Here is a 22,142-nt window from a genome sequence, read left to right on the forward strand (position 1 = left end):
AAAAAAAAAAAAAGAGAAAGGAGGAAAAGCTCAGCTGCATTGGCCGGGAATCGAACCCGGGCCTCCCGCGTGGCAGGCGAGAATTCTACCACTGAACCACCAATGCCGGCGATGCGGAATGCCTCTTCATCATGGCTTTTGTCCATACATCAGACAAAAAAGGTGCATTTTTTGGTCCCAGTTTGGCAATTAACCACTGTTATCTGTGACAAAGGCAAAACAGTATCGCGAAAGTACTTTCAAATCAAATCTTTAACCATGCGCGGAGTGCTGCTGAGGTAGTTGTGTAATGCTCCTGTTGTCTTTTAAAGCACCCGTGCGTGCATCCATCGAATGCATCAGCGCCGTGCCTTCCCCAGCTGGCACCGTGACTCTTTCCCATCTAAACCATGTGCTATTAAATTTTCCAACAGCCCTTTTCATCCTCAGTAAAACCAGCGACACTTCAATGAGTGCAAATAGCTGAAAATCTTAATGGAAACAGCAAGGAAAATTACCTGGCCAGGGAAATAATAATTCCTTAATTTTGACATTATGTCCCAGGGAAAATTTCATATGCAGACACAGCACCTCTAACTCCCTAGGGAGTGTCATGCAGATGTATTTGCTTGCTTGCAGCTGGGATTTAAGATCCTTTTAGGGGTCTAGGGAACTGAATGGGTCAGCCTTGTGCCTACAACCTCTGCCTTGCAATTCCAGCAAAAACCCACCAGCCACTGTTTTCTCCACGACCAAACCCGACAAAATTAAGCCTTTTCTTCTCCTTGAGGTGTTGTGAATCCTAAACCAATTCAGAGTAACACAAGCAGACTGCAGTGCTTTAGGAACAGTCTCCAGTGCCAGGACAGTGGGCAAGGAGCAGCTCCCAGTTTTCCAGAAACTTCCATCACCAGATATAGAAGCGCTGGGCAAAATTTAAAAGCCAACTGCAAAGGCTTTTCAGCCCTTTTAATTTGAAAACTCCTAAAAAATGTTTTGGTGGGTATGTGCACCCATCACACACAGATAGAAATGTATTTATAAGTCAAAATAGTTAATTGTGGAGTCCTGTGGAATAAAAAAGAGCCAGGAGAGAGGTCTGAGAGCTGCTGGTGTGACTCAGAGCACAGGATGTGATGGATGCTGCCCTTTTTCATGTCAGGATTAACTGGCCTTGTAAATTGGCCAAAAGTGGCACAGCAAAAGCTCTGTCACTGCTCTGCCATGTCCCAAGGCCTCCACATGCAGCCGCCTGAAAGAAGGGAAAGGATGGCAGGTTCCATGTGAAAATAGTGCATTTCCAGACAACCAAATTTCAGGGTTTCATTCCACAAATCTGCTAATCCTTGTCTGCCTCTCACCACTCTCTTCAGCTAAGGGTTCAGAACCTTCAGCACAATAATCCTAATCCTTTACGTCTCTTTATATCTCTCCCCCAGGAGCAAATTACTATATTTATTTCCACCATTTCCCCAAAATTTCACCTTCCTGACACATTTTTCTGCCCTTTCCCCAAAATTTCACTTTCCTGACATGTTTTTCCACCCTTTCCCCAAAATTTCACTTTCCTGACACATTTTTTTCTACCATTTCCACAAAATTTTGCTTTCCTGACGGGTTTTTTCCATCCCTTCCTTAAAATTTTGCCTTCCTGACACATTTTTTTCCATCCTTTCCCCAAAATTTCACTTTCCTGACACATTTTTTTCCATAAAATTTCACTTTCCTGACACGTTTTTCCAATCAGTGCTGCTTTTTACAACCCACCACGAAGACTCAGCCGGGGATGAAGGAGCATGACACAAACACCTCTTCCAGCAGTTTTTTTCCCTAACAGAGATTTCCTAAACATTTCCCAGTGGAGACAGGAAGCCTGGCAGGCTGTAAATACAAACTCAGCTCCATCTCCACTGCCACCATGAAAGGGAATATCAAGAGGGAAGCAACCAACGGGGCAGGGGGTGAGGTGAGAAGGTCACTTTGGCTTTAGTTGCTGCTCTTTAGGTGTTAGACAGTGATGCTACACCATCCATGGGGAATGCAGACATGGGTTTTTTCCAAATGTGCTTAGCATGTCAACATTTGAACGTTGTGATTGTTGCCAGTAAGGCTTGGGGAGAGAGGGGCCTCTATTAACTATTGAAAGCAGGGGGCCCAGGGCTTGCCATTGACAGCAGATCTGCAGGGTATTTGTGTTCTTTGTCATGAAAGATGTTTACTGTGTTCAGCATTTCGCTCAGCACCCTATGGTGTCTATTTTTTTTCTTCCCCCCCCCCCCTTTTTTTTTTGCCTTTTCCATTCAGAAATTAGTTAAAAACAAAGTTGGGGTTTTTTTGAACAGGAATATGTCAGCAGGGTTCCATGTCAGCCGAGCTGACGGTGCGTTTGCACGGCACGTTCAGCCCGTGGAGCTGTTTCCTTTCTCCAAAGCAAAAAGACAGCTAAAAAAAGGATGTTTTTCAAAGAAGGTGCACTGTAGCTGCTTCTGCCATCCTTTTCCTTCACAGTCCTGTTGAGAAAATTGGAGTTCCAGAGCCACCACGGCTTCTTTGGAGCTGCACTCCCTCAGCATTGCACTCTTCCAGCAAAAAAGTGAAATAGCAGAGAGAGGCTGATTGATTACAGAAGTACAAATAAAGCTCAGATCTTTGAGAACGTTCAAATGTATTTAATTAAACTTCTCTGTGCTGCAGAATTGGCAATTTACTCTCCAGTAGGTATTTTCACCTCCAAAAGGTGGAGCTGGGAATACTGATGTGGGAATCATTTGCCATCCCCTGTGCCAGAAAGGAGAATAAGTTGGAGACTTTTCCTTCAGAACTTCCTCAGTATTAACTGTGGGATGAGGATTTTGAAGTTAACCTTTCTGTTTCAAATAAATCACTGAGAGGCAATGATGAGAAGTGGAGAGACATCCAAACCAGAACAAATGGAGAAGACAGTAGTGAGAATGCACTTCAGTTTGCATTACAAAATATATTTTGCATTGCTGTTTTACTGTTTTCCCCTCAAAAAAGTTCAGCTCTCCAGCTCCAAGCATCCTTAAGAAATCCTATTTCTTCAATGTTCATTTTTAAGTCGAGGAATTCTGCTTGTATTTTGTTTTACTTCCACTCTCATGATAAAAATATTAATCTACATCCTACATTATTATAGAGAAAACATAGTTATTGCCTGTTTGAGCTAAAAATAAGGCGAGAATTCATAATTTCCTAGAGACACCCTGGGGCAGGAGCTGAGCAGAGCACTCCAAGCCAACTAATCCCTGGGAAGTTTGCTAAATCCACAGTGGCATTGCTGACAGATCCCATGTGGATGGAATATCCCCTGTCACATGTAATATCAGACACAGGCTGGCAAAATCTTATTTACACCCTTTCACTCTAGTTATAAACCCAGCGCTTAATGTTTTCACAACACGCTGGCAATCTCCTGTCTAAGCCCAGAGTAAGGACAAGGACACTTGGAAAAGGTAGAGAAGACAAGAAAAGTGGTAAAAATGAGGGATTTCACAAGAGGAAGGAATAGGACTGCAAAAGGAATGAGAACTGTTTCAGTATCCCAGTGGAAAAAGGAAAAGGGGATAAGTTGTAGAGCTGAGAGAACAGTAGAAAAAGAACAAGAGGGTCAGTTTAAGGGAGGAAAATCCAACAAAAAAGGGATGAGAAAGCTGGAATATATTTCCTGAGCTCTGTGAGAGGTTTGGACTGTGTACATGGAAAAATATTGCACTGCAGGAGCTCACTTGGAGAAAGCAGCAAATATTCAGCTTTCTGTGGAGGGGCTGCAGAAAATGCTCTGTCTGAGGAGTTAATGAGAAATTCGTGCTGAGCCCCAGCTCTGCTGCTCGAAAGGTCTCCTGTGCTTTCCATCAGTCACTTCATTCCATGATATTCAGGGTGGGATGAGTCTAAGATAGAGGTTAGTGCCACAAGTACAACTCCAAGCCCCACAGCCACTGCCCGCGGCTCTCGGGTGACCCCCCAACCTGAGGACAGCAGGGGAGCCCCAAATCTGGGGCTGCAGCATCTCTCCAGGTGGGGTGAACACTTTCATCCATGCAGAGATGGGACACAACAAGAACTCCCATCTGTTTTTTGTGTTTGCTGGGTAGCGGTGGGTGCAGAGCACAGGATCAGTTCTGTTTATGTTAAAGATTGCTCGTTAGCAGGGTGTGACACAGACACATGCGGTATTCCCAGCAAAGCCTTCCAAGGATGCTCCTGACCTGCCCACAGCGCAGCAGCTACGCCGGGTGAGAAGCATCACTCGAGCATCCCTCCCAAGCCTCCCTGTCCAAAGCACCCCCTGTCCACGAGCCGCAGCGCAGGGGTGGGAAGGGACACGGGGGACACGGGGGGGACCCGAGCGGGGCCGGCCCCGGGCACACCCCGCCCCGGCGGGGCGGGCCGAGCCGCCGGCCCCGAGCCGAGGGCTGTAAAAGCGGGGCAGCGGGGCCGGGGAGCAGCGAGCCACAGAGCGGCCGGGGCTGCGTGCGGAGCAGGTGAGCGGTGCCCGGGGAACCGGGAGCGGGGCACGGAGTGATGCCCGGGGAACCGGGAGCGCACCGGGAGCGGGGCACAGAGTGATGCCCAGGGTACCGGGAGTGCACCGGGAGCGGGGCACGGAGTGATGCCCGGGGAACCGGGAGCGATGCCCGGGGGCTTGGGAGCGCACCTGGAACGATGCCCGGGGAACCGGGAGCGCACCGGGAGCGGGGCATGGAGTGATGCCCGGGGAACCGGGAGCGGGGCAGGGAGTGACGCTCAGGGAACCGGGAGCGCACCGGGAGCGGGGCAGGGAGTGACGCTCAGGGAACCGGGAGCGCACCGGGAGCGGGGCAGGGAGTGACGCTCAGGGAACTGGGAGCGCACCGGGAGCGGTGTCCGGGGAACCAGGAGCGCGCACGGCGGCAGCTGAGCATCTCGGCGCTGTCCCGCAGGTTGCACCAAGTGCCAGGATCGCTGCACAAACGAGCAAAACGTCGTCCGAAATGGCAGCCGAGGTGAGGGGGAGCTTGGCTTTGCTGCGGGTCCTTCTCTGCGCCGTTTGGAACGGGTGGGATCAGCATCCCTGGGAGGGTTCAGGAAAGGTGTCCGTGTGGTCCTGAGGGATGTGGGTTAGGGGTGCTCCTGGCAGTGTTGGACTCCCTCATCTTAGAGGTCTTTTCCAACCTCAATGATTCCGTGAGTGGTTTTCCCGGGTTTTCAATGGAGAGGGGGACAGCGAACGTCTTTGCTGCAATAATCCACCGTCCCAGCTGTGATCCCGGCAGTGAAGATGTTCCCGGACACCTCTTCCCACCCCACCCCTTCCCTCCCAGCAGCACCATTCGCTCCCTGTCCCCTCTGCCCATCACGGCGTGTCCAGCGAGGAGCTGCCAAACTTCGCTTTGTTCCCCCATTTCCCCCCCGCGGCAGCTCCTGCGGACAAACTCCGAGCTCCGGCACTCGGAGCCCTCACCCTGCCCCGCAGGCTCCCTCCTGCCCTTCCCCGCGGCGTTCCTGGGGCACAGAGCCGCTGGGCCGCGGCCCCTGCCCGCTGTCCATGGTAGCTCCGCCGCCCGCCCCTGCCGAGCCCTTCTGCGGCTGCTTTGGGGATTTCCCTTCCCCTTGCATCTCATTCGAACATTTGTAACGCTGAAAGGCACCCAGGGCTCCCTTTCTGCAACCTGTTTTGTCCTAATTTTACATGACAACGTCGGGAGCTCCGGAGCTCCTTCGGACGGTGACTTCAGACACTTTGTAACAGTTACAGGAATGGTTTGGAGCGTGTGCCTTGTGCTGGCCCACAGCTCCTTGTCAGATCAATATTTTCTTCCAGTCTCCCTAAATGAGTGGGATTTTTTTAGTATTTCAAGGATCAGAGAACAGTTTTCACTATATCCCTGACTCATTTACCTCTTTTTTTTTTTTTTGGTCAGGAGTCCATCAAAGGGTCAGAGATCAGCAGCTACCTTAAAACACAGTTCCATGCTGGTCTTGCACCACACGCCCTGATGCTTATTTTCAGAGAGTCCTGCAGAAGTCAAATATCTTGGAGGATCCCTAAACCAGACCTGTAACCTCAAGGGCTAAATTCTAGTGAGAGTGACATGCTCTAAGTCCAGGCTTTTGCTGGTATAGACTGAATAAAACCATTCCTGAGATGGTCCTCAGTTTCACTCTGATAAAGATTTTTTGAGATTTTGAGGTTTTTCTTTGATTGAGATGGATATGAAGAGATTTTTAGGGAATATATCCATAAATCTGTGTCTCTTCATTCCTTGCAGGGGGACAAAATGATGGCAGGAAGGTTTGTGGGGAGCACAGATCCCATCATGGAGATGCTCAGCGCTTCCATTACTGTTGATCAGAGGCTGTCTGAGGTGGACATCCAGGGGAGCATGGCTTATGCCAAAGCCTTGGAGAAGGCTGGAATCCTGTCCAAAACTGAGCTGGAGAAGATCCTGAGTGGCCTGGAAAAGGTATTTCTTCCCTTCACAACCTCTCGTGTGTGCTGGAATGAATCTTTCCTTACCTGACAGTATCTTGGTGTTTTAAAGAGTGCCTGTAAGTGTCCTCGTGTCTTCAGACTGGGCAGTCACTAGGAATCATTTCAGTGGGAAGTAAGAACAGCCTTTTCCTGCTGGCACGTGGAATTTTGAGTCTGGCTGCCCAGCTTGGCAGGAGGCAATGCACAGCAGGCGTAGGGGGGAGAGGAGGCAGCAGAGAAGTGCTTTTATAAAATGTGCATTGTTGTTGCTCACCCACCCCGGGCAATGGTGAGCCTGTGCAGTGTTTTACAGGAAAAGCTTTGTGGATGATGCTAAAGAAATCACTGATATTTGAGCACAATTTTCCCTTGCAATGCTTAAATCCTCCATAAAACTGCAGGGTTGTCATGGATAGAGAGGTGAATCCCACCAACAGTGTGGAATATCAGGATGCAGTGAGCAGCCTGAATGCCAGAGTTTGCAAGAGACTTCTGGGAATGCCAGGAGCTGGGATTTGCTGGGGACACTCACAGCCCAGGCACAGCAGGGTAACTGTGATGTTTCTGCTGTTTGCAGATCTCTGAGGAATGGTCCAAAGGGGTCTTTGCTGTGATCCAGACTGATGAGGATATCCACACTGCCAACGAGCGCAGGCTGAAGGTTTGCCTCCTCCAGCCTCTTGTCCCTGATCTTCTGCCTGACATTGAGGGCTTGTCCCTCTGTCCCTCTGGGAAATCCCTTTAGAGCTGCTGGCACTGAACCCCCTGGGGCACAGCCAAGGGTCTCCACACCCCCTTTTGTGGCACTGTACAAGCACAGAACCCAAAGCTGCCCTTCCCCAGAACACATCCCAGGTTACTCACAGGATCCTGGAGCTGAGTCCCTTCCAGGCAGGGAGATGTGCTCATGTGGCTTGTCCTGTTTGAACACAGAGATGCTGACAGAAATCCTGCTCTTGTCCCCAGGAGCTGATTGGAGACGTAGCTGGGAAGTTGCACACTGGCAGAAGCAGGAATGATCAGGTATGGACAGAATCTTTTTGTTTCTCCTTCTGTATTCCTCCTCTCCCTCACTTCAGGAGACCTCAGCCCAGAATGACCTCTGGAACTCTTCCCGGAGAGCAAGAAATGCTGACATTACCACAGAAATACAACAAAATGATGAGAAGAAGATACACATTCCCATCACACAGGAGAAGGAGGGGCTTGCCTTGCTGTCACTGCATATGTGACATTCTTTATTGCCAATCCCCCACAGGTTGTGACTGACCTGAAGCTGCTCATGAAGAATTCCCTCTCCATCATCTCGTCACACCTCCTGCAGCTCATTAAGACCCTGGTGGAACGTGCTGCCATGTGAGTCCTTTTCCCACAGTCCCTGTTTTCCATAACTTTGGCCTTTCTGGGGCAGGAGACTCTTTGGTTTGTCCTTTGTCTGACCCCACTGGGCAGCAGCAGGGTCTCCTGTGCAGGGAGTTACAGCCAGGCAGGTTGGGGTAGCCCAGGGAACACAACAGGCCCTTTTTCTCTAGAGTTCACTTCACAGAAACTTTCCTCATCCCTCAATCTCTCCAAGTTTCCAGAGAAACTTTCCTTCATGCCTGGCAAAGGAGTTGAGGTGGGAGGTCCACACAAGATTCTGGAAGGCACCAAACCCGTCTGAAGGAGTGGAAAAAATGTTTCAGGTTTTTCTGCAGGAGAAAAAGCTCAGCTGTGTTACCTCCCTGTCTGTCTCTGCTCCTCACGCTCCAGAGCTGGGGTGTGCTGGGGAATCCTTGCCTGCCCAGAGAGGTTGCTGCTCCAGGCAACTTTCCAGGAGGCCCAGGGCAGATTCACCACTCTGGAACAGCTTAACCCAGTGTGCTTGGCTTGAAGGCTGACAGGAGATGGACCAGCTTCAGCACAACAAAGACTAAAGATGCTCAGTTTGTGACCTTGCCAGGAGCCCTGCTCTGTCCCTGTCCCTGTTCCTGCCCTCCCTGCTGCTCACCTCTCTGGCCTTTCCCTCCCAGAGAAATCGATGTGATCCTGCCTGGCTACACCCACCTGCAGAAAGCTCAGCCCATCCGATGGAGCCAGTTCTTGCTCAGGTGAGCACCTCCCACCCTCTCCACCCTCGGGGCCCTGCTCTGCTGAGGGGACAGCCAGGGCTGGTGACAACCCAGAGGGAGCCCTGCAAACTGGAGCAGGAATTCCCCGTGTGGCTCTGTCCAGGCACCGCTCCAACCTCATGTTTGAGGGGGGATCCCAGGCTCCAGGCATGGCAGGATAATGACTGGAAAGAGCCATTCCCTGCTTCATTGCTCTCTACCCCTTCTCCTTCCCCAGCCATGCTGTTGCTCTGACCCGTGATTCTGAGCGCCTGGGAGAGATAAAAAAGAGGATCAATGTCTTGCCTTTGGGAAGGTAGGATCTACTGTTTGTGTGATCATTTGGTCTTGTCTGAAAGACTTCAGACATGCCTTCCCTGCTTCCCAGAGCTCAGCTTTGGATGGATAGGAAGGGAGGATTGCTTGATTTCTGTTTCTTTCTCCCTTGGCAGTGGAGCTCTGGCTGGAAACCCCCTGGAAATCGACAGAGAGCTGCTGCGCAGTGGTAAATGTTATCCTGGGCCTGAGGGGCATGGGGGTACCTGTCACACCTGGGAGGGAGGGAGGGAATGGCACCACAATGCCCCATCCTGGATTAGCCAGGATTTTTGCTGCAGAAATAGGCAGTGCCAGTGAGGTGGGAGGAAGAGCAGCCCCTGCTGCACTCTGCCTGTCTGGGATCATAAAGAAAACCCCACTAAATGTGTTTTGTTTTGCTGGGACTGCCCAAGGGCTCCCAGTCACGTCCTCTGGGGCAGCCTGGTGCATTCAGGCTCCTGTCAGGGCCAGTGTGACCTCCTGTGTCCATCCCCTTCCTCGCAGAGCTGGACTTTGCTTCCATCAGCCTGAACAGCATGGATGCCGTCAGCGAGAGGGACTTTGTGGGTAAGCACAGCCAAAGCTGCCCAGCACAGGGGGAGCAGCTCCTGACACCTTTCCAGTTACCCTTCCTTAATCAGGGACTGAAATCCATCACTAGGATGTAAAGCTCCAGTCAGGGCTCCCTGGGTTGTCCAAGCAGCTTTTCCCCTCCTGATTTGCTGCCTTCCCTGCAGTGGAATTCCTCTCTGCTGCCACCCTGCTGATGATCCACCTCAGCAAGATGGCTGAGGATCTCATCATCTACAGCACCAGCGAGTTTGGCTTCCTGACCCTCTCTGATACCTACTGGTAGGTTTTGTTTCTGGTGAGGGATTCTCCTCAGCTCCCCACGCTGGGTGAGGCAGTGGTTGGGGTCTGTCTGTGCACGAGGCTGACCCAGCACCAAGAGCCTGGCACAGAGGCAGCCTCAGGGGGAATATTCCTCAGCAATGGTCACTTCTTTGTCATTCCCTTAACTCAACCAAGTCTGTGTTCAGCCCAGCAACTCCTGTCCAGCACCTGCTGGCAGAGAGAACTTCCTCCTGTGCTGGGAATGCTGCCAGAGCCCTTCCTTGTGTGGCTGGGTTTGCAGTCCCAGCAGACTCCTTGTCTGCAGGGTGGCACAGCCACAGCCCTCCCTCCCCGAGGTCACTTAGCCTGGCCTGCTGACACCACCTTTGCAGCGGCTTGGAGGGGGAGCCTCCCTTTCCTTTCCTTGTGAGAGGTGGGACTGTGTGGGAGCTCCAGACAAGGTGCAAAACCAAAGGCTTTGCTGTGGGAAACATGAGAAACTCAGCACCCTCACTTCACTGATTCCTACACCAAAACAGGAGAACAAGGAAAGGGGATTTAGAGGTTCCTTTCAGTGGGCAGGAACAGGCATTTCAGCCACAGGGTTTTGCTCACCAGTGCACTCACCACACCTTCCCTGCAGCTCTGGCAGCAGCCTGATGCCTCAGAAGAAGAATCCCGACAGTCTGGAGCTGATCCGCAGCAAAGCCGGGCGAGTGTTCGGACGGGTGAGGCCCAAAAAGGAGGAGGAGGGAGAGGAAACCGCTCCCGTTGGGGCTGGAGAATCTCCTTTTCCTTGCCCTTTTCTTTGTAAAGAGCTGTGGGTTCTGGAGCTGCGCCGGGGCTGTGCTTTGCTCTGTGCCTCACTCCCTGCCTCTCCTGTTCCCTCTGCAGTTGGCTGCAATTCTGATGGTCCTCAAAGGACTCCCGAGCACCTACAACAAGGACCTGCAGGTAGAGCCCTTGTTCCTCCCCACACCATCTCTCTGAGCAGACACAGTCATCCCCTGCCCTTGAGCTGTCCCAGCACTCCATTCCTGTGCACAGCCCCTGGCTGTGTGCTGGCAAAGGGACTGAGGGAGGAGATGCTGCAGGTGACAGCCTGAGTGCCATGGCAGGAGCCCCTGGGATCACATCCCTGCTCTGCTGCCTGGGCTGCTCAGCCTGTTGTGCTGCACAGGCTGGCTCAGAGCCATTTCCATCACTGTTCCACCACAGGAGGACAAGGAGGCTGTCTTTGATGTCATCGACACCCTGAATGCTGTGCTCCAGGTGGCCACTGGAGTGATTTCCACCCTCCAGGTAAAGCTGCATCTTTTAAGTATTGAACATGGAGCACATTCTGTGAGTGACACAGGGAACGGGGCTCCAGACTGGTCCTGAAGTGAAAATTCTTCAGTGCCTCACCCACACTGCTCATTTTGGTCCCTCTTAGAGCTAATGTGCCCCAGGAGGAGCTGATGATAGATAACGTCTCCCTCTGCCCCTCCTTTCTGCAGATCAACAAGGAGAACATGGAGAAGGCACTGAGCCCTGAGATCCTGTCATCTGACCTGGCTCTCTACTTGGTTCACAAAGGAGTAAGTGCCACAGGGAGAGCTGGAGCTGGGATTTCTGTGGATGCAGGTCTGCTCAGTGAGGAGCTGGGATGAGGCCCCAGGGTGATGAGCAGTCAACAACCATGAAAGCTGAAAACACATTCTTTACATGCATCTTAAGCAGTGCTACCTGGGAGACTTCATAGTGATTTACACCCAAATTACTTGATCATAATTTATTCCTAAATCCTCCCTCTTCCACCCCAGCACTGCCAGATTCAGCTTGCTTTGTCCTAAGGGAAAACGGGTCAGCTGTGAAAGTAGCACATCCATTTTCCTCATGGAAAAGCAGTCCAGCTGCCTGGTCACTGAGTGCCACCTCTGCTTGCCCCTGCAGATGCCCTTCAGACAAGCACACATTGCTGCTGGCAAGGCCGTCCACCTCGCCGAGACCAAAGGCATCACCATCAACAATCTCAGCCTGGAGGACCTGAAGACCATCAGGTTTGTAGCTCTGTTATTTCACTTCCCTGCACAGATCTGCCTTCCCCAAAGTGCCTGGGCCTCAACCTCCTCCTGTCCTGAATATCCGAGCTGCTCCCGCTGGGGCTGAAATACTGGAGGGGGACAACACCACCTGCATTCCACTCCAGCAGGGAGGGATGGGCCTGGGCATGGGCAGGAGCTCTCGGGAGGGGCTGGGAGACACGTCTGCCCTGAGCAGGGAGCCCCCAGAGGGCTTTGGCTCTGAAGTTCCTCGGTGTCCCCTTGGAGCTGATGTCAGGCAGCAGGAGCTCCGGAGCGTTTCCCCTGGGGAAAAGGCTCCGTCCTCACTCCCTCAGCCCCTGCAGAGGCGCTGGGCACGTGGAGCAGCCCAGAGCCCCCTGACAGCCCCTGTGCCCCCAGCCCCCTGTTTGGCAGCGACGTGGCGCAGGTGTTCAGCGTGGTGAGCAGCGTGGAGCAGTACACGGCCGCGGGCGGCACCGCCAAGAGCAGCGTGTCGGCCCAGATCGAGCAGCTGCGGGAGCTGCTCAAGAGGCTCAAGGAGCAGGCTTAGAGTGTGGGGAGAGATGCCGTGCCTGCAGCAGAGTGCCTGTGCCACTGATCTGGAGTTAATAAACACTGGGGTGTCTGTAGTTCACTGAAATCCTGCTCTTGTCTCTTGGTTCTTCGGGGTGAGGATGGGCTGAGCTCAGCCCGGGTTTGGAAGGATGTGGGCTCTCCTCCCTTCCTGCAGGGGATGTGTCCCTTGCAGGGAAGGCTGGCAGATGGGGGTTGTCCCTTTTTACTCAGCAGAATTCCTTTCCCACCCCAGCCTTGCAAAGCTGGAGTTTTGCTCAGCCCCTTCTCCTCATGCTGAGGCAGCAGAGCGTTGTTGACTCAGAGCTGCAGGTCTGGAACACACAGGGAACAGAAATAACAAAGGTGTTGCCTCACCAACTTCGGGGCCAGGGCTGCAGCAGAGGCAGGACAAACTGTCAGCAGCTAAATCTCCAGCCACAGTACCCCAGGAGACACAGAGTGCTTGCACCCTTGGAGCATTTGTGCTTTTAACACTTGGAAGAAGGATCAGCAACAGCAAAAATCCCTTTTACCAACTTCTCACCACTCTCAATCTCTCCTTATTCTGGCCTTTAAACAAATCCATTCACTTGGCATTTAAACAGCACATTTCAATTACCTTTCCACAAACCTCCTTTGTGTTTGCTCCCTTCCTTCCTGCTGTGTTCCTGTTTTGGCCCATGTCTCACTCTCCAGACTGGTCACCCAGCCAGGAAATCACTTTTGCACACTCAGCTGCCAGGCCAAAGCCACAGGTAACACCAATACTCAACACCTGCAGTCAGAAGAACAGAGATTCCTCATCTCCCCCTCACAGTTCTTTTTTCTCCCATAACCATTCTTGATCCTTGCCACTCCCCTTATTTTTCCTGTTTGTATCTTCTGGTTCCTTCTCTTCAGATCCTCAGCTGAACAGATTTTCTCTTGCTCCCAGCAGCAAAGTCTGGCATTGTCCCTCGTGGCCAGTGCTGGTGGCACAGGGCCAAAATGAAAGGAAAAGGGAAGCAGCAGATTACCACATTTTAGTCTCTTCCTTAAATAAATAGTTTACAGTCACAGGTACTCCCCACCCATCCACCCTGTTCTTAAAATTGTGAAATGTTTTAGATTGGAGGGGCCTGTGGAGCCCCACAGACATTACAGTGAGTGGTCCACGGTATCTTCAGACTTTCACCATCACCCTCCTCTGACTCATTGGGATTTGGGTTTTGGTCTCAACCCCCTGCTCATCACAAGCCACAGGAAGGCGCTTGAGGCAGGAATTCACTTAGGCTGATTATCAGCTGGCTCATTCTGGATGTAAATCTTGTGCTCACCATTCTTCCAAACCCTCAGCAACCTCCTGTCAAAGCTGGAGTATGGACATCCATAAAGGATGAACATGAAAAAAAAAGAAACATTAAAAGTGAGGGACTCCCGAAGAAGAAGGAATCTGGGGAAAAAAAAAAAAAAAAAGGTTTAAAGAGTTTTTCTGTTTTTCTCAGTGTAGTCAGTGTGATGGTCTGTGCATTCTCAAGCCTGCCAGTCTGAAAAAGAAATAATCATGGGTGGAAATGTTTGAGAAGCAGTGAAATAATTGGTGGCTATAGAGAGAATCTGAGCCTTGTTCCAGATGGATGCTGAGGCACTACACGGGAAATTCATCTGCGAAAGGACCTTTGGGGCCGCCAGAGGCAGCTGGGTGTCACCAGCAGTGTCCTGCTGCTCCAGACAAGGACCCGAGGACCTGGATTAGGCTCCTTCCCAGCTGAGTTAGGACACCGGGGCTGGCTAAAGGACAGCAAACCCCGAGAGGGGACAGGAAAGCGGGGATGCCGCTCCTGAGTGTGCTGTGAGGCACAGGGACAAGCCGTGCCGCTGCACAGCAGGACCAGGAGCGGGGCTGGCCCGGGGACTCCCCGCCCCGGCGGGCGGGACGACCTGCGGGAGCGCCGGGAGCGCGGCGGGATTGGAGCTGGGACCGGGACCGGGACTGCAGCTGGGATCGGTACCGGGGCTGGGACTGGGACTAGGACTGCAGCTGGGATCGGTACCGGGGCTGGGACTGGGACTAGGACTGCAGCTGGGATCGGTACCGGGGCTGGGACCGGGACCAGGATTGCAGCTGGGATCCGTACCGGGGCTGGGATCGGGACCAGGAATCCAGCTGCGATCGGTACCGAGATTGGACCTGGGACCGGGAGTGGAGTTGGGACAGGGACCGGAGCTGGGATCGTGACTGTGACCAGGATCGGGACCGGGACCGGAGCTGGGACGAGGACCGGGATTGGAGCTGGGATCAGAACTGGGAGTGGATCTGGGCTCGGGGTCGTGACTGTGACCAGGACCGGGACCGGGACCGTGCCCGGAGCCGCCCCGCAGCGTCCCCGCCCCGCAGCGGCCCCGCGGCGCGCACGGAGCCAGGCGGCCGCGATGGCAGCAGCCGAGGTGAGCGAACTTTGCTTCCCCGGGGGTGTCGGGGGTGCTCAGCCGAGCGGAGCTGTCCCGGGGCCTCCGCGTTCTCGCCTCTGTCTCCCGGGCAAGGCCGATACTCGTGCCTGGGACTCGTGCTCAGGCACTTCCCGGCAGCGCGTGTAAACAAACACCGCTCGGCACAAAAGCTGCATTTTCGGTTTCCTTCCCTGCCCAGTCGTGACCGGGCATCCTGGCGAGTTCACTTTCTGCTCTCCAAATGGCTGCTCCACGTTCCAGGCAGTGTTTGTCATTGCCAGGCTGCACAGCCACTGCTCCAAAGAGTCCTGGAGATGCCCAAAATGAACCTTTCAGCTTTGATTTCTGGACTGTAAATGTGTATGTTGCAATGTCTCTGCTGACACCCTTCTTGATTTGATGGGAAGCTTTAAATACCTGGATACTCCTGGTCCCCAGCCAAGAGCTGAGCCTCTGGAATGGCCTTTAATTCAGCATTAATTTTGTTCCTGGGTGCACCAAATGAGTGTTGAGGAGCTCTAACACTTCATTTTCAATTCTGCTTCCCCTCTCTGCCTTCCCTCAGCTTTCTCACAAAGCTGCCTTTTACACATGGCTACACCCTCACCTCTGCAGGCTCTCTGCTGCTGTCCTTTCAGGCACAGGGACATGGAAACAGTCACCAGGGAAAACTTTTCTAAGGTTACTCAACAGTGTTTTGTCTGGCTGGTAAAGCCCTGGCACAGATCAGCTTCCAGCTGTCCTGCCAGCTCCTTGCTGTCCATGGTAGTTATAGTGACCAGCGTGAGAAGGAACTTGCCAGTGGCGTTTTAAAAATCAAGTAGATTAGTAACTATCCACTCTGCAATGCAGCTGGATTTAGTCCCTTCCTTCAGGTGTCCTGTAATTCCTTTTTGTGCCTGGTAGCACCGGAAAGTTGCTTTTGAAATCTTGGATAAACTGTCTCTGCTCAAGTAAAATTCTTGCCCACTTCAGCGCAAGCTTGACAGAATGAAAACTTCTCGGGTTGTCTTACCTGGGCAAGAAAAAAGCTTCTGAGCTGACACAGCTCAGGTGAGGCCAGCCAGGCACTGAATCACTGCTGGAGAAGCTCCCACACAACACACACCCTGCTGTGGGCACAGCTGGAGCCCTGCACAGGCCTTTGGGCACTCCTGAAGTGGGTGACACGTTCCAGGGGGTGAGGTCACCACAGGAACCCTGGCTTGGATAGGAAAACCCCACTTTTGTTTCTGTGCTGAAACACAGCTCTTTGTCAATCAAAGAAGAATTGTTAAACAGCCCCAAAAGGATTTAGAGGATATTAATTTCACTTTAATCCTACTGGCTGCTTAGTTTTCCCTCCCTTTACAAGGCCTCAAAACAGAAATCTGTGCTGGTCTTGCATCTTTCCCTGATATTAATTTCAAGCACTTCCAGCACAGTTCTGCAGATGTAAAATATCTTGGAAAATATTCCTGGGCCAGACCTCAGAGCTCAGGGGTGAATAACACTGACAGAGATGTGTTCTCCAGCTCTTCAAGCACTTGCCAGAGGTCCTGAAGTCCAGGGGACTTTCTAGTCAGTGCTGTCCCACTGAAAGGAGCTGAGCATGGGCTCTGTATTAGATAAATGGACCACAGGATGTTATTTACTGCACAGGATTTATCTGAAGTCATTAGGCCTCTCTAATTAGCTATTTTCTCTCTCAGGGGAATAAACTTTGGGGTGGAAGATTCAGTGGAAGCACAGATCCCATCATGGAGATGCTCAATGCTTCCATCAGCTATGACCAGAGGCTGTCTGAGGTGGACATCCAGGGGAGCATGGCTTATGCCAAAGCCTTGGAGAAGGCTGGAATCCTGTCCAAAACTGAGCTGGAGAAGATCCTGAGTGGCCTGGAAAAGGTATTTCTTTCCTTCAAAAACTGTCAGGTGAATGAATGGCTCCTGACCTGAGAGCAGCCTCCCTGCATTTAATAACTCCTGTGGCTGACTGGTGTTTCTGCTGTTTGCAGATCTCTGAGGAATGGTCCAAAGGAATCTTTGTGCTGAAGCAAACGGATGAGGATATCCACACTGCCAACGAGCGCAGGCTGAAGGTTTGCCTCCTCCAGCCTCTTGTTCCTGATCCTCTGCCTGACATTGAGGGCTTGTCCCTCTGTCCCAACCCCCTGGGGCACAGCCAAGGGTCTCCACACCCCCTTTTGTGGCACTGTACAAGCACAGAACCCAAAGCTGCCCTTCCCCAGAACACATCCCAGGTTACTCACAGGATCCTGGAGCTGAGTCCCTTCCAGGCAGGGAGATGTGCTCATGTGGCTTGTCCTGTTTGAACACAGAGATGCTGACAGAAATCCTGCTCTTGTCCTCAGGAGCTGATTGGAGACGTAGCTGGGAAGTTGCACACTGGCAGAAGCAGGAATGATCAGGTATGGACAGAATCTTTTTGTTTCTCCTTCTGTATTCCTCCTCCACCTCAGTTCTTTAATTGAATATTTTTATGCCATCTCCCTCATCCCCTGACAGACTCCAGCCTATATTCCCTTTAAATTAATGATGGCTTTAAACTAACGATGCTGCAGTGACTCATCCACCCAGGGGAGTGCGATCTGCAGGGCTGCATCCTGCTGGTAAAAGGCCATAAAATTCCACTGACATCTCTGAAAATCTCCAGAACCCCTGACTCTACTGGCTGGGTGCACACATCTTTCAGGATGAGGATGATCAACTTGTGTTGGTTGGGAATTTTCTGCTTCAAATTTGCCAATATATGAGAAGTCCACTGAAAATCACAGATTTTGGTTCTGTCCATGGAAAGCAAGAGCAGCTTTCCCAAATCAGTGACCAGGGATGCATCCCACAGAAGGAAGATTCCCCTTCCCATCACACAGCACCAGGAGGGGATAACAGTGCCAGGGGGTTCTGCTGAGCAATATCTGGTCACTAAATCTGTCCCGTTGTGCTCGGCCTGGCTGTGGCCAATCCCCCACAGGTTGTGACTGACCTGAAGCTGTTCATGAAGAATTCCCTCTCCGTCATCTCCACGCACCTCCTGCGGCTCATTGAGACCCTGGTGGAACGTGCTGCCATGTGAGTCCTTTTCCTCAGTCCCTGTTTTCCATAACTTTGGCCTTTTTGGGGCAGAACAATTCTAGGCTTGTTGTGTGACTGTGCAGCTGCAGGATGGTCTGTGGCCCTGCCCTCCCTGCTGTCTCTGCTGCTCACCTCTCTGGCCTTTCCCTCCCAGAGAAATCGATGTGATCCTGCCTGGCTACACCCACCTGCAGAAAGCTCAGCCCATCCGATGGAGCCAGTTCTTGCTCAGGTGAGCACCTCTCACCCTCGGGGCCCTGCTCTGCTGAGGGGACAGCCAGGGCTGGTGACAACCCAGAGGGAGCCCTGCAAACTGGAACAGGAATTCCCCGTGTGGCTCTGACCAGCTGGGAATCCAAGCATGGATTGGGCAACTCCCTGTTCTCCGTTCTTTGGCCACTCTCACCTCCTGCAGTGGGATATCCCATTTCCATTTTCCAGCTTCATCTCCCTGTTTCATCTCTCCCGTCCTTCCCCAGCCATGCTGTTGCTCTGACCCGCGATTCCGAGCGCCTGGGAGAGGTGAAGAGGAGGATCAATGTCTTGCCTTTGGGAAGGTAAAGTTTATTTTTTTATTGTGATCCTCAGCCCTCACTTTGCTCTGAGATAAAGACAAGAGGCAGATCTGTCCATCCCCTGAGCCACTGGGGTTTCTATGCCATATGCACTGCAGCCTAGCTTGCCTCTTCAAAGACTCTCACCATAAAAATATTTTTCTATTCTTTCATGAAAATCAAGGATTACAAGGCTTCAATTAAGAAAATCTTCCTGTTTGGGAGGGAAAATCTGGTTTAGTCCAGAGTTCAGGGTCATGATCCTCAGACCACACAGTGAAATCAAAATGAACTGGGGGAGGGAAATCTTCAGAGAGATCATCACTAGAGCTCAGTTTTGGTTAGATAACTGGAGAGGTATCATGGGTGACTTCTGGTTCTTTCTCCCTTGGCAGTGGAGCTCTGGCTGGAAACCCCCTGGGAATCGACAGAGAGCTGCTGCGCAGTGGTAAATGTCTCCCTGGGATTACTCACAATATCTGGAATATCTGGAAGCATCAGCGCATTGTCCTGATGTTATTTTGGATGTGTTGCAGTACTTGAACAAGGGGGTGGAGGGTAATGAATAGATAAAAAGTCAGCTCCTCTGGGGCAGCCTGGTGCATTCAGGCTCCTGTCAGGGCCAGTGTGACCTCCTGTGTCCATCCCCTTCCTCGCAGAGCTGGACTTTGCTTCCATCAGCCTGAACAGCATGGATGCCGTCAGCGAGAGGGACTTTGTGGGTAAGCACAGCCAAAGCTGCCCAGCACAGGGGGAGCAGCTCCTGACACCTTTCCAGTTACCCTTCCTTAATCAGGGACTGAAATCCATCACTAGGATGTAAAGCTCCAGTCAGGGCTCCCTGGGTTGTCCAAGCAGCTTTTCCCCTCCTGATTTGCTGCCTTCCCTGCAGTGGAATTCCTCTCTGCTGCCACCCTGCTGATGATCCACCTCAGCAAGATGGCTGAGGATCTCATCATCTACAGCACCAGCGAGTTTGGCTTCCTGACCCTCTCTGATGCCTACAGGTAGGTCCCAGCTCTGGGCAGAGAGCTCCTCCCTCAGCCTCTCCTCCTCAGCTCCCCATGCTGGGTGAGGCAGTGGTTGGGGTCTGTCTGTGCACGAGGCTGACCCAGCACCAAGAGCCTGGCACAGAGGCAGCCTCAGGGGGAATATTCCTCAGCAATGGTCACTTCTTTGTCATTCCCTTAACTCAACCAAGTCTGTGTTCAGCCCAGCAACTCCTGTCCAGCACCTGCTGGCAGAGAGAACTTCCTCCTGTGCTGGGAATGCTGCCAGAGCCCTTCCTTGTGTGGCTGGGTTTGCAATCCCAGCAGACTCCTTGTCTGCGGGGTGGCACAGCCACAGCCCTCCTCGAGATCACTTAGCCTGGCCTGCTGACACCACCTTTGGCTTGGAGGGGGAGCCTCCCTTTCCTTTCCTTGTGAGAGGTGGGACTGTGTGGGAGCTCCAGACAAGGTGCAAAACCAAAGAGCAACTCAGTCAGTTCACTGCTTTCCTACACCCTAAAGAGGAGTACAGTGAAGAGGGTCCTACACGTTGCTTCTGTAGGGCTGGGTCAGTGGTGATGTGTGTGTATGGATGAGGATTTTGCTCACCAGTTTTGCACTCCACTCATGTCCCACCCAGCACTGGCAGCAGCCTGATGCCTCAGAAGAAGAACCCCGACAGTCTGGAGCTGATCCGCAGCAAAGCCGGGCGAGTGTTCGGACGGGTGAGGCCCAAAAAGGAGGAGGAGGGAGAGGAAACTGCTCCCGTTGGGGCTGGAGAATCTCCTTTATCTTGCCTTTATAGAGAGCTGTGGGTTCTGGAGCTGTGCTGGGGCTGTGCTTTGCTCTGTGCCTCACTCCCTGCCTCTCCTGTTCCCTCTGCAGTTGGCTGCAATTCTGATGGTCCTCAAAGGACTCCCGAGCACCTACAACAAGGACCTGCAGGTAGAGCCCTTGTTCCTCCCCACACCATCTCTCCTGCTGGCTGGAAGAGTCAGCAGAGCTGGGCTGCTCAGCCTGGGGGGTTTTTGGGCTGCACAGGCTGGCTCAGAGCCATTTCCATCGCTGTTCCACCACAGGAGGACAAGGAGGCTGTCTTTGATGTCGTAGACACCCTGAATGCTGTGCTCCAGGTGGCCACTGGAGTGATTTCCACACTCCAGGTAAGGATTCTTCTCATCCTCTCACTATTTATCATTATCATGGTGCATATTCTGTGAGTAACACAGCTCCATACTGTTCCCAAATTAAAACTCTTCAGTGCCTCACCCACACTGCTCATCTTGGTCCCCTCTGCCAGCTGCTCAGAGCATTCTTTCAGAGCTCCAGATGAATTCCCCTCACCCTGCCACTAACACATCCCAAGGAGGAGCAGATGGTAACGTGTCCCTGGGATCCTCCTCCTGCAGATCAACAAGGAGAGCATGGAGAGGGCGCTGAGCCCGGAGATGTTGGCTACTGACCTGGCTCTCTACCTGGTTCGGAAGGGAGTAAGTCCAGAGGGAGAGCTGGAGCTGGGATTTCTTTGAGTGCAGAGGAACTGAGCTGAGTCCCCTCTGCTCTGTCCCCTTCCCCCTGCAGATGCCCTTCAGACAAGCACACATGGCCTCTGGCAAGGCTGTCCAGCTGGCTGAGACCAAAGGCATCACCATCAACAATCTCAGCCTGGAGGACCTGAAGACCATCAGGTTTGTAGCTCTGTTATTTCACTTCCCTGCACAGGCAGGGCTCAGCCTCCCTGATTTGCCTTCCCCAAAGTGCCTGGGCCTCAACCTCCTCCTGTCCTGAATATCCCAGCTGCTCCTGCTGGGGCTGAAACACTGGAGGGGGACAACACCACCTCCACTCCACTCCAGCAGGGAGGGATGGGCCTGGGCACGGGCAGGAGCTCTCGGGAGGGGCTGGGAGACACGTCTGCCCTGAGCAGGGAGCCCCCAGAGGGCTTTGGCTCTGAAGTTCCTCGGTGTCCCCTTGGAGCTGATGTCAGGCAGCAGGAGCTCCGGAGCGTTTCCCCTGGGGAAAAGGCTCCGTCCTCACTCCCTCAGCCCCTGCAGAGGCGCTGGGCACGTGGAGCAGCCCAGAGCCCCCTGACAGCCCCTGTGCCCCCAGCCCCCTGTTTGGCAGCGACGTGGCGCAGGTGTTCAGCGTGGTGAGCAGCGTGGAGCAGTACACGGCCGCGGGCGGCACCGCCAAGAGCAGCGTGTCGGCCCAGATCGAGCAGCTGCGGGAGCTGCTCAAGAGGCTCAAGGAGCAGGCTTAGAGTGTGGGGAGAGATGCCGTGCCTGCAGCAGAGTGCCTGTGCCACTGATCTGGAGTTAATAAACACTGGGGTGTCTGTAGTTCACTGAAATCCTGCTCTTGTCTCTTGGTTCTTCAAGAAGCTCACCCTCCCTCTTCTCCCCAAGAAGCCACCAGCGCCCTTTTTGCCATTTCCAATTTTTTAACCTTCACACTTCAACGACTGACTCTGAAAATTAATAGAAGTAAGCAAGCAGGCAATAAAGAAACAACCAAAATTAAGCAAGCAGCTAACATAAGCCTAGGCTGTGCTTAAGAGGAGGTTTAGGTTGACATCAGGAGGAATTCCTTCCCAGAAAGGATGACCAAACATCAGAACGGGTTGTGCAGAGGTGGAATCACCATCCCTGGAGGTGGTTAAGGAAGAGTGCATGTGGCACTCAGTGCCCTGCTCTGGGTGACAGCGGGGTGTTGGGTCACAGGTTGGACTTGGTGTCCTCAGAGGTCTTTTCCAACCTAAATGATTCTGTGACAAATAAATAGTGTAAATACGTAAGCAAA

The 22,142-nt window shown here is 52.6% G+C and overlaps 2 protein-coding genes and 1 non-coding gene across 4 annotated transcripts; 2 read left to right on the forward strand and 1 right to left on the reverse strand.

Moving 5' to 3' along the window:
* Nucleotides 1-35: 35 nt before the first annotated feature.
* On the reverse strand, nucleotides 36-106 carry TRNAG-GCC. The gene has a single exon. It is a non-coding gene; the product is annotated as a tRNA-Gly (tRNA).
* A 4,062-nt stretch (nucleotides 107-4,168) lies between these two features.
* On the forward strand, nucleotides 4,169-12,381 carry LOC119709956 (argininosuccinate lyase). Of its 2 annotated transcripts, none has more exons than XM_038158370.1 (17): nucleotides 4,169-4,235; nucleotides 4,923-4,985; nucleotides 6,252-6,446; nucleotides 7,032-7,115; nucleotides 7,421-7,477; nucleotides 7,713-7,810; nucleotides 8,467-8,544; nucleotides 8,783-8,860; nucleotides 8,997-9,049; nucleotides 9,367-9,429; nucleotides 9,600-9,714; nucleotides 10,340-10,424; nucleotides 10,591-10,650; nucleotides 10,915-10,998; nucleotides 11,196-11,276; nucleotides 11,632-11,738; nucleotides 12,141-12,381. In XM_038158370.1, exons 2-17 carry the CDS (start codon nucleotides 4,974-4,976, stop codon nucleotides 12,289-12,291), a joined length of 1,401 nt encoding a protein of 466 aa, XP_038014298.1. In that variant the 5' UTR covers nucleotides 4,169-4,235; nucleotides 4,923-4,973; the 3' UTR covers nucleotides 12,292-12,381. The 2 variants fall into 2 exon arrangements, with proteins under 2 accessions (XP_038014298.1, XP_038014296.1); XM_038158368.1 differs by lacking the exon at nucleotides 4,169-4,235 and adding an exon at nucleotides 4,401-4,484.
* Nucleotides 12,382-14,166: 1,785 nt separating this feature from the next.
* Nucleotides 14,167-21,693, forward strand: LOC119709955 (argininosuccinate lyase). The gene is made up of 17 exons (XM_038158367.1): nucleotides 14,167-14,283; nucleotides 14,525-14,723; nucleotides 16,418-16,612; nucleotides 16,723-16,806; nucleotides 17,080-17,136; nucleotides 17,700-17,797; nucleotides 17,955-18,032; nucleotides 18,280-18,357; nucleotides 18,750-18,802; nucleotides 19,014-19,076; nucleotides 19,247-19,361; nucleotides 19,984-20,068; nucleotides 20,229-20,288; nucleotides 20,423-20,506; nucleotides 20,753-20,833; nucleotides 20,925-21,031; nucleotides 21,453-21,693. Exons 2-17 carry the CDS (start codon nucleotides 14,709-14,711, stop codon nucleotides 21,601-21,603), a joined length of 1,404 nt encoding a protein of 467 aa, XP_038014295.1. The 5' UTR covers nucleotides 14,167-14,283; nucleotides 14,525-14,708; the 3' UTR covers nucleotides 21,604-21,693.
* Nucleotides 21,694-22,142: the final 449 nt, after the last annotated feature.

Source organism: Motacilla alba, chromosome 19 (genome assembly GCF_015832195.1).
Source record: "Motacilla alba alba isolate MOTALB_02 chromosome 19, Motacilla_alba_V1.0_pri, whole genome shotgun sequence".
Classification (NCBI taxonomy): domain Eukaryota; kingdom Metazoa; phylum Chordata; class Aves; order Passeriformes; family Motacillidae; genus Motacilla; species Motacilla alba.

Coding starts and splice junctions, on each gene's coding strand:
- LOC119709956 (XM_038158370.1), top strand. Junction 9,430..9,599: donor CAGCGAGAGGGACTTTGTGG/GTAAGCACAGCC, acceptor CCTTCCCTGCAG/TGGAATTCCTCTCTGCTGCC. Junction 10,999..11,195: donor GAGTGATTTCCACCCTCCAG/GTAAAGCTGCAT, acceptor TCCTTTCTGCAG/ATCAACAAGGAGAACATGGA.
- LOC119709955 (XM_038158367.1), top strand. Junction 18,033..18,279: donor TGGAGCCAGTTCTTGCTCAG/GTGAGCACCTCT, acceptor GTCCTTCCCCAG/CCATGCTGTTGCTCTGACCC. Junction 20,834..20,924: donor TCTACCTGGTTCGGAAGGGA/GTAAGTCCAGAG, acceptor TTCCCCCTGCAG/ATGCCCTTCAGACAAGCACA.